Source organism: Apis florea, unplaced genomic scaffold (genome assembly GCF_048593485.1).
Source record: "Apis florea isolate Af1SG1 unplaced genomic scaffold, ASM4859348v1 contig_3585_pilon, whole genome shotgun sequence".
NCBI lineage: Eukaryota > Metazoa > Arthropoda > Insecta > Hymenoptera > Apidae > Apis > Apis florea.
Window position 1 is genome coordinate 624,606 of NW_028256788.1, and position 11,719 is coordinate 636,324.

Sequence of the window (11,719 nt, forward strand, 5' to 3'; positions counted from 1 at the left end):
CCAGTTCAGTAATTAGCATAAAAAATATGTTCTTAGAAAAATTGGACTTAGACAAATGTATTGAACAACGTTCTAATTTTGTAAAAACACTTTTAACAGAATTTCTTTGTAACAATTTTAAAATTCTATCACGAAATATTTATATATTTTTCTACGTTGGTTTCTATCATTTCAAAAAAAAAAAAAAAAAAAAAAAACTAACAAAAATTTCCATTACAACAAAAACTCCACTCTATTCTGCTCGATTACCAAATTACCAACAATTCTTATTGTACAAAGAAATTGATCGTGGATAACCAAAATTTCAAATTTCTCTGTAAAAAGAGGAAATCTTCGAGGAGAGTTTCGAACGGCGTGCAGTTCGGAGAAAACACGAAGAAAAAGAAGCGAGGTTTAAAGCGTTGAGCAAACACTTGACAGCCGTCCAGCGATGAACACCGCGCAAAAATCACGAGGTTGACTCTGCCTCGGTACCGAGGAGTCGATGAACATGTAAACGCAGCTGCAGGGCTTTAAAAGTCCCTTCTCGAACGTGAGCAGCAATCATTGAACGATGGGATCGCGGGGGACGCAGCGATCCGTACGCGAGCGAAGGCCCGCGAAGCCTGTACTTAGGTCGCACGACGACCGAATGCACCCTCGAGGATTCGCCATTGTGATAGTAATTGCGAGCCTTCACCTTCGATGCGACCAGAAACCGGATCACTCGTCCGATCCAGATCGAAGATCATGGTCGCGTAGTGGGCCCCCTATGTACACGCTCGTGGCGAAAGGTCACGGGGAGATATCTCTCGGATTATTCACTTTCTTTCTCTCTGTTTCATCTTCGTGACTCGTTTGAAAATTGAATTGATGAAAAATTTTTATACGTTTTATGTCTTTCATATTTCTTTTTTTTTTTTTTTTTGTCTTTTTCGTAGTTTTATTCTTTTTATATTTTTTTCTTAAATCTATTTTTATATAAATTGTTGTTATATAATTGTGTTTGGAGGATTCTGACTTTTAAGAAGTCAAAATATAATATAAAATTTGATGGAATTATAAGTAATTGAAGTTTGCGTTAGATGAAGTAAGAGAGAGCGAATATGACAGAGATAGAATTGTTTCGTTCTGTCGCCGCTATACGGCGCAGCGCACCATTGTGCTTTATCTAACGCAAATTGTAATAGAGTAGCAGAAGAAGATATTTCTTATTATTTATATATTTTTTATGTTTTTTATATTTTTCATATTTTATTGTTTATGTACTTTTATTATCTTGAATTGGATAGATTTTTCTTTATAAGCACTTTAAAACAATTCCAAAATAGTTTGTAGAATAGTTAAAAGAATCAAAACAACTTGTACAATGCTACATAATTTCGTAATTCTTTTCTTAAAACTGTTTTCTTAAAAGATTAACATTTCAAGGAATAAATAATTACAAATAATTACAATAAAAAATATAATTTTCGCGATACTTATCGAAATCTGTTAAATAAAAAAAAGAAACGAATTAATTACTTATTTTCTTAAAAAAAAAATAGAACAAAAACTAAATTATCATTGCACGAATTATGTTATTTTTTTTTTTTTTTTTTACGTAATTATTATTTTCAATTACAGGAAATGCGTTCTATATATCCATGAAAACGTGGCTTAAAACGTTTCGTAAACAACGATATAAACAAGCAAAGCGACTAGAAACTCGTTAAATGTCGAGTAATTCGCCTTGAACCCTGCCCCGCGAAGCTTGTCTATCGTGGAAAAAGAATCTTAAAAAGAGGCATGGATACAGGGAAAATCACTGTAATTACGGTTTGATAACACACCTAGCTTAACGTAATCGACGATGCTTACGATCACATCGACGCCGCACGTACGGAATCTTATTTGAGAAGAATCAGACAACTTTTTAGTGTGTTAATGACAAGTTTCAATCGTGGGAATTCCGTAAAATTTAAATATACTGCAACTTGTGTTTTCAATGTGTTTTCAATGTTCCACGAAATTGTTAAGATTTACATTCTGACGCATGAATTATTATTTATAAATGTGAAATATATAATATTATTATTGAGTTTAATAACACATAAATAGTAAAAAATAATTATAATAGTTTTGCGCGAGAAATTTAAAAAATTAATAATTGAACAATTTTTAACAATTTTTAAAGATTAAATGAAGCAATATAAATTTTAAAACGATGGAAAATAATTCTACGTTCCAATAATTTATCGAAAGATATAATTAAGAAGTTAATAGAGGAAATACTTAAGAAACTTTACTCTTACGAAACGTGTCTAACATAAAGACTATAAGAACCATCGTGTAATAATCGTATAATTAAAAACGTAACGTTTTCTTACTCGAAGATAAAAGAAGAATCATTCAACAGGAACATCAGAGAACCAACTCTAAACCTTTTAATGCACAAATATCACCAAACAATTCCTTCGCTAAATTAATTGCAACAATCGCAGAAGAATATTAGTAGATTTTTTATTATACATTAAAATTTCCTCAGATCACGAAAAAAAAAAAATATTTTCAAATTTTAATTCGATGGCCAAAGGATATCCAGAAAGAACGGCAAGATTCCACTTCGCCAATCTAATAAAAGGCCAAACGGCCGAACGGCTCAATCCACGGCCGATCCGATTCATTTTTTTCTCAACGGCCACATTTTTTTCCCGATCGCCGCTTTTTCTGCGAGTTCGCGAAGGCGCAAGATAAATGGCCGACCCAGGCATTCTGCCCGCGGCGTGCAATCAGCTCGACACAATACCTTCCTCTGTAAACCGGAATACGTCACAGCTAATGGTCCACCTTGAACCCGTTATCCTGAGGACTCCATTTGGGGCCGATGGGATCGACTCGTGAGGGGGGAAGGAAAAGGAAAAAGGCGGGGAAAAAAGGAAAGAGAAAGAGGGGAGGAAGAGGAGAGAGAGGGAGAAAAAAAAAAGAAGAGGGAACCGTGTCGAGGCGTATCTATGCCGATGTTTCAAGGGTGTAGCGAGATATGCGGTTGCAGGTTGCCGGCAAAGGTCGTCGGGAGGCTTCGAGGTGAGGAGTTCCCACACTTGGAGGCTGCCTCGAGCGCTAGAAGCGCATGGGTCAGACGCCTGTGCGCGCCTCGAGCGGTGATCGTGATCGAAGTAATGTTACACGAGACGAATCCAAGATTTCCGGCTGTGTCTTTCCTCGCTGATTCGAATGTTCGAATATCCGCGTTGATTGAAAGTGATTTAACTTCGTTTTCTGGTTCAAATTTTTTTATTTTGCCGCCAAAATGTATATATACATACTTAGCTTGGAAGATTTGATACGGATTGAGGAATGATTACGCGACTTGAAAGTCAAGTTTAATGAATAATCATTTTGATGCGCAGATGTTGAGTTAAAGTTTGTTTCTTGAGGTAACGGGATATTGGTTAGAAAAATTGGAAAAGTTTTTAGGTTAGGTTATACGTTTGAATGGTTTTTAACAAGCAATTGACGTTATTATTAATTATATTCTGTTATTGTGGAGATTGATTGAACATTCGATGGTTTATAAGTGAGTTAATTTAATCAATTGATTGGTTAAATCAATTTCGAGGATGATCTAGATGGAGTTCAAGTATTACTACTTACACATATACTCTATTCTAATCTATCAACTAACCATTTCAAGAATAACCGTTCTCATTTTATAATTGTTTTCATTACAATTACAAAATATTTTTGAAGAAAGAAATTTTGCTCATTTAACAAAAAAAAAAAAACACACTTCTGAATTCAACAAAATAGTGTATCAAAATAATATCAAATATCAGAATACTTGGGGAAAAAAAGAGCAAGATAAATTTTAACGAAAATCAGAATGATCCAGAGTCTGCCATTCATGGATTAATCCAACAACAAATATAAAAAAAAGTTCAAAAACAAGAACGATACGATAAACTTAGATAAAAATTATCAATTTTTAATTTCTTAACGTCGTGAACAAGTTCCAAATAGTTCCCACGTGCGTCACGGTGAAGGCTTCGTGGGGAATGGCGGAGTGTTTCCGACATAAAAACTTACTTTGCCAGTCCGGAAGTCGAGGAAAGGAGCCGGTGCCTCGTGTAACAGCGTCTGAAAGTGGCTCCGGGCACGGCGCGTGCAGGACGTGATTGTGTCGCGGCTCTCCCCTCTCTCTCCATCCTTCCACCACTCCGATACCGCTCTCTTCGTCTTCCACCACCTTCTCCACGTCCATCCCCTACCACGTACGCCTTTTCGCCGTGCGCGGCTCCTTTTTGCTCCTCTTTCGCTTCTCCACGCCACGGTAGAGCGGACGGCTCCCACCGCCTCCGCTCGACCACGACTACACAGCCCCGGCTCGTGCTGCTTTTGCTGCTCTTGCTGTACCTAGCAGATTCCCATTGACGTAGGTAGCTAAGATTTTCGAGAGTAATCACGGTTCTCGAAAATTTCTCTTGTTTTTCTGTTTTCTTTTTTTCTTCTTCCTCTTTCTTTTCGTGGAGAAGATTGCGATTTGGTGACTTTTCGATGCATTTCTTATTTTGTGGGGAAGAGTGCAATTTGATGGCGTTTCAGTAATGTTTTCACATTTTTTTTTTTTTCTTTCTTTACGAGAAAGAACGAATTGAAAAGATTTTTTTACAAGTTTTAATTTTTGCTTGTATAGCACAATAGAAAATTCTACGCGTAATTGCACATTTCTATTCAATATTTGAAAAAATTATAAGTTAAAATTTATGTTAATATAAATATAATTCCGCTTTCCTGTTCCGAACCATTGCCATTTCTCTAAGAACCTTTTCATCGCAATTCTCGAAAGAAAAACCACGAACCGCAGAAATAATCTTCCTCCGATATTTCTTTATTTCCTTCCATTGCGGAATGTTTCGGCAGAAAAAAAAAGGAAAAAGAACAACGGGTGTCCTTTCTTTGTTCGACGGGGTGCCGCAAGAAAACATCGCGGATACCGTTTCCAATCGGAAACAGTGAAGCCGCAGCAGCATCGATTGTGAAGTGGGGCGACAATCGGGGGCCCGATCACCTGGTGGCATTTCACGATCGATTGCCGGGCGACTCGGTGTCTTCTTATCGAGGGCCACGGGGTATACCTATTGACAAATCGGCTCGTTAAGGATCGGTAGTTACGCCAGTGTTCCTAGGCAAGGCGCGTGGCTGGAATGCGGCGCGGCCGTGCTGTCGCGAGCGACTGAAACGCGCCGTGGCCAATGGGAAAAGGGGATTGAGAAGCTGGCTTTCCGGCCTAGCTGCCGTCAAATTAAACGATATTCTGCAAACCTGGAAGTATCCTCTCTCTCTCTCTCTCTCTCTGTCTCTGCCTATCTTTCTCTTTCTCTCTCTCTCTCTTTAATTCGTTACTTTTCGTTTAATTCGTTTCTTTTGAGCAGAGGTGTGGTCGTTAATTGGTTTCTCTTGTCTCGATCAGATGATTTTTGAAGAAGGAAGATAATGTTAGGTATAAGGGGCTATAAAATCTAAGGTGACGTAGTTTTGTTTGCGTTGTAATAAAGAGTGTATCATTTTATGCTTAATGCAAACGATAATAACATCCCGGTTATGCGTTAGAAGCATTTTTATGAGATGATATCATTGATGGAGATGGTTGAATTATATTTTAAAAAAGGTAAAAGGAAATTTAAAGGAGATAATTTTTGCACCAAGTCCCTGGGGTTAAGAAACGTAGGAATATTTTGCGTAGAGTAATTCTAACAGCGTGCATTTAGTGATTGAACGAGCAGAATAAGAAATAGTTCTATTGAATGAGGGACAGAAGGGAATTCTTCGGGTCAAGAAAATCATTCTGGAAATTCCAACAGTTAAACAAGCTTTCAACAACCCCTTCACGTTTTAACTCCTGTAATAATAAAAATTCGAGGAGGGGGGAGAATTATTCCTTAGAAAAGAAGAATGCGCAAAAAGAATAGAAAGATTTTTCGCGATCATCTAAATATTTTAAACGGTCTCAGAAATTTTATCAAAATAACATTATGTATTTTATGTCAATTACCTTAATAACCACAAAGACACTAATAAAACTTCTTGTCTTTGTTAAAAAAGGAACAGATTATTCACATAATATAATTTTAATAGTTTAAATATTTCTAAGAATTCTCAAAAATCTTTTTGCAAAAATTGAATAATCGTTAATGATAATAAATCTTCTCTTAGTATATATAATCTCGAAACGATTTCGTAAACCAGATTCTAAATTCTAAAATACTTTCAAAATCATCTTCAATACCTCATTAATTCGCCAACACAATGTAGAAATAGTCTCATTCTCGTCTCTTTCAACAAATCCAATCGACTCGAAATTTACAACACCATCCATCCTCTCTCTTCGAACTTTTCCAATAAATAGTATCGTCAATTATCCCGTCCAAACCTTGGATCAACGTTTAGAAAACGACGACTAACCGATGTCTATGAGTCAACACGGGCCCCTGGAAGGAGAGGATCCTCGCCACAGGCTGTGTCCTTTAATCAGCGACACTATATATATCTAGGGAACGCACGGTGCTTAATAAGAGGGACCGACTTAATTACGAGGATATATGGCGAACGTTGGAGGCAGCAGTCCCTTCGAATCGCGCGCACCTTGGCTCTCTATATCGAAGGTAAAGCCACGATTTGCATACCGTTGCCTCTCCCTCCCTCTCTCTCTCTCTCTGCCCTCGCGAATAAACCACCGTGCGGCTACTCCTTCCTTCTCCCTTTTTCCTTCTGCTCCTTGCCTCATCTTGCAACGTTCCACAACGAACCAAAACACACGCCTCCGCCGCAGAAAATATCATTTCGAGCGGCAGAAATCTCGGTACACGTCCTTTTCTCTTCTGGTTTTCCAACGAACAGCCTAACGAACATCAACTCATCCGAGTGCACGGATTCTGCGATTCTGGCGCCATCGCGATATATGGCCGCCACTGTCCGCGCTACTACAGCGCTCTCAGTTATCGCCAACTGTAAATTTTAACCTCAAACCTTGTCACTTGACGCGCGTGACAATGGATGGAACTTTGTGCGTGAATCGTCGGGATGAAAGAGCAGGGATAGGGATTTTTCGTTGTTGATTCATCTTTGCAGAGTTATCGTCTACGATCTTCTAAGAATATATTTCGAAGAATTTGAAATTGGAATACAAGTATTAAGTGGATCCTTTTAAAATGTTTGAAAGTAATAAAAGAAAAAAAAAAAAGCGGAATATTTTTCAGCGAAACAATTTCGAAAGAAGGAAGTCGGATGGAAATGGAATCGAGGCATTCTCGATGTTTATAAAAATGAAAAAGAGAAAAGGAGAAAGGGCGCGAAGTATTTCTGGGGCTACACCTACCTGGCCAAAGCATCGAGGCAAGGGCATCGATGCGCGGCACGAATCGTGATTTATGTAGTGGTACCAGGGTATATGGGCTCCGGGGTATATCATTGTTGCCATCACAATGGCACGAAATGCAATACTCGTACTCTATCGGGTGCGCTTTCGCATAATGTGTCATAAATAGGCGGCGCACAACGCCGCTCGCATACCGTGGTGAAACAATAACCATTGTGGTGGATGGTGGCCACTACCTATGGGCTCACCACCAGTGCCGGCGAAGCGCAAGATTTTTATCTGAAAAGAGCCTTGACGCGCAGGTGGTCTTATCAGGCCTACGAGAGAAACACCTCTCCACCTCTATAAGTGTTCATAAGTCACGCGAATTCGTTGATTTTATTATACCCACGGATTATAAAGATCGACCGTTTATTTTTTGGCATTGATTCGCGTTTTAATTTTTCGAAGGCCAGAAAATTGAGATTCTTCGTCTCTTTACCATAAAATGATATTTAAAAATTTGAATAAGCGTTCGTCCCCCTTACGGTATATAGAACCGTAAATGTATAAACGTAATACGTTGACGTTTTATGGATAATAAAATGGCCGAGGTAACGACGACAGCTAGGAGAAGATTTCTCCAAATTTGTAAATTATAAATAAATATCGCTTTGCTATACCTGTTAATGTTAATCGAATGATTTCATTCGAACATTTACAGTCAGATTCCGAGTAAAAAGAGGGGCCATTAAGGTTTGAGATAAAAAAAAAACTTTTTCGACTCGAGAAAAAAAAAAATAAAAATTCCAAGTCTGAAAATTTCGCAAAAACTTATTATTTTTGATTCCAAATTCCGATGAGGCCAGCGCCAGGAAAAAAAAAAATCTTCCCAAAAAATTTCTCTTATATTCCATTTCAGAATATTCTTCTCGTTATAAAACTAGTAACTAAAAATATTTAAGAAATCGTTTAAGAAATCCAAGCGACAAAATCATCTTATAAATCAAGCAAGCAAACCTACTTGACAACATATCCGATATATCTATTTTATCATCTCGGTCATAAACAATCAACCATTTATCTATTCTTGGATGTGGAAAGCTTTTAGATTCTCATCCGCATAAAGGAGGCAAAAAGAAACTGTTACAATGAATTTTTGTAACGGATGGAAATCAGATGGAACGAGGAAAGAAGTAACGAAGTAACAACTCTTCCAAGTAGAAACGATGGCAGCTACTACTACTGGCCGATTAAGAAATACAAAAGTGGTAACAGGTATAGCGAAGAAACTTGTATCGTTGCATTTGCATCCTATTGCGAAGCTATTAAGAGCAACATTGTTGAATAAAAACGAGGAACGTTGCGACATGTGTGAAATACGATGCGAAATAATCGTGAAATAATCGCCGTTGCAACGATAAAACCTTATGCTCGATCGTTAAAGAGAAATTTGTGTGTACGGATTTGTGAAAAAAAAAAGAAAAAAAGACAACAAAATGTCAAACAATTCAATTAAAATTCATCGAAGATTCGATCATCGTGATTCTTCATGCCAATCTCGTTAGATTTATAGCGGTAGTGACATTTTGTTTAATATTTCGTTTAAACAATAAATCATGCTCAATTTATGAACGTCCATTGACAATTTTATTATGAAGAAAAAATAAATTTATGATAATCTTTTAACGATCTTTTGAAATTCCTTATAAATTATATTCAAGAAAATTAGTATTTGTAGCTTATTATAATTTATCTTTTTTGCCTCGTTCTCATCCACGTATAGAAAAATATATTACACGTACGAATATAAAACAGAAAACGTGTATAATTGAAATTATAATGGAAGTATGTAGTACAACATCGTCTTATTTGCATTAACACGGATTTATAACTACCGGAATTAAGAATTCCCATTCCCATAACAATCTTCTTGGGTAATTAAATGCTACAAAGTATGATTAACATTTTAAATAACCAACAATAATCTTGAGGAAACGAAATCCCATAAGACAAACGCGAATTATCCAATCCAATATTAAACCAAATCGCAACATAAACCGTACATTTAATAATCGATTATTTTCCTATCCTACCTAAAATTCACATTCAGAAGATCCAAGATTATTAAATCCCACGAAACATCATATTCAATCGTAACGCTTCCTAAATCACCATTATCAAGCATAATTGAAACGCTTAGGATGCATCTTCCGGAAAAAATATCGAATCTCATCAAAATCCAATTCCCCTGTGCATCACCCTTTCTCTTTTCTTCTCTTCCTTTCTTCTTTTTTTTCTTCTTTTGCACAAATAGACCTTCAGATCTCTCTCGATCCGGCATTTCATCCCATCGAGGAGAATAAAGCGCAGCGGAACTGAATGTTAACGGTACACCCTGCGGTCGATCGCTTAGTTTCACCCGTGATCCTACTTTTTTTTTTTTTTTTTTTTTCAGACGACGATCGAGCGCTTGCGGTCCTCGAGCCGGTGGCGCGTGAACTCTCCTGTCCAACACGTGATGCTTATTCGAACAACGACAACACGAGGAATTCGCCTCGATCATTTCGCGACTTTTTCCAGGGTCGTCCTTTCCCTTCGAAACCGCAACCTTGTATCTGAATTGTTTCTTGCCTCGATCCTCCCGTTCTGCTATCACGTCGCAGGACATACGCGCGCTCGTTCAATTTTCAATTTTATCGCACCGCAAAACTTGCCGCGGACAAGATTATCGAGCTATTCAACGCCGACATTGTTACACATTTTCTCCCGATCCAGCTGCTTCTTAATCGTGAAACCGAGATCGGCTTCTTATTTCTCCATCGGAGTAACTGATTTATTTGTTACAATTTCTCTTATTATTATACTTATTTCCAAATAAAGGAAGCACAATTGCTCTTACGAATCAAAAATACTTTGGTCATATTACGGTATGAAATAATCGATGAGTGAGATTTATTGTATACTGCAAATCGAAGATGAAAAACTAGCTCATCGTGATTAAATAATAAAATGCGATACCACGATCCAGGCCACGTATCCTTTCCTCCCAGATCCTGAATAATCCTTTCCACCGTTCCAAGAATCGTAATCCTTGCAACCTCATCCTCGTTTCCAGCTCCGCGATGCGGGGGAGCGAGCGGTGGCCGACTCTCGGCCGTGGGTGTTGTTGGAATCCTTTCACGGATGTTGAAGATGGTTTACGGGGCTTGGAAGGCCCCCGACCTTGTTCGCGGCGGCTAAAGGTCGGAACACGGGGCCGTTTGCAACGGAAATATCAGATGTTATCGGCCAGCTCGCGCTCGATTCGTGTTCCCCTTGTCCACTCGAGGAAGTTCCCTCGCCTTGGACGAACGATTATGAAGAGCGTTCGTGCCATTTGCACCCGTTCGTCCTCCTCGCGAGACTCCTCCTCGTCTCGTGTTACCATCTTGCGTGCTTTCGAAATTGTAAACACGATATAAACGCGAGATGAAATGGAACAGAAAGATGAAAAATCGGGATCGACTCGAGTTTTCGAAGCTCGAAGATTCCCAACAGTTATTTCTGTTACGATGAAAATTTATTGAAATTAAAGGAGGGAGTGATAAAGTGTAATTTCGATAGGATGGGAGAAATAATATTGGAATTGGGATATTCTGCAATGTGATTTGCGACAATTTTGAAATATCATTGTTATAGCGTTTAATTTATCGAGGCTTCGCGATTTGTTTTCGAGAAATAGAGAACACGCGGATTAATAAAACGACGAGAGGAGTCTTTAAAAAAAGCGAATGAAGCCCCGAAGGTGTGATACTCTAACTAAGCGTGGGTGGTGTTCTTTGCACGTACCAGCATAGTTCCGAGAATAGTGAGTAAAGGTCGCGCATGACGCATTCTCAATGAAATTTGAGCTGAATACTTAAATCACTTTGGTCATTTGAATTAACTTTTGCGCATTGATTCATTTCGCCTCAATGAAAACATAGTATATTTCCTGTTATTTTTAAAACAATTCGCTTAAGCAATCACTACACCAAGCAAATAGTTTTCGTTACACCAAGCATATTTATGAATGGGAATTCATAAGAAAAATCAATAATGATTCATTATAGTAGCTCGTACGTAATATAAATAAATCTTTTTTTTTTTAAATAATAATCATTTGTAAACAAATTTCAGAAAAATCCAAAAATTTGATTTTACCTTCTCTCGATTAAATTAACTAAATTGTTAATATTATTATCATTATTTTTTTCATTACGTTTAAGATATATTTACATGGAATAAAAAAAATATCTCAAGTGCAAATTAATTCTCTTCTGTATATATATTTTTTATTCTCTCTTTATTCCAATCGAATTAAGATAAAATGAATTCAAGGCGCTTCGTTAAAAAAGCGCGAGAGCCCTGATGGATAAGTCA

At 37.6% G+C, this 11,719-nt stretch overlaps 1 protein-coding gene across 2 annotated transcripts in view; it reads right to left on the reverse strand.

The window, feature by feature from the left end:
• The window catches only part of LOC147656593 (uncharacterized), a 251,152-nt gene extending 246,851 nt beyond the window's left edge, over nucleotides 1-4,301 (reverse strand). For both annotated transcript variants that reach the window (XM_086914088.1, XM_086914087.1), the window contains exon 1: nucleotides 4,048-4,301. In XM_086914088.1, the coding sequence (XP_086770214.1) occupies nucleotides 4,048-4,222 (175 nt within the window). In that variant the 5' untranslated portion in view covers nucleotides 4,223-4,301. The remainder of the gene's footprint in view (nucleotides 1-4,047) is intronic.
• Nucleotides 4,302-11,719: the final 7,418 nt, after the last annotated feature.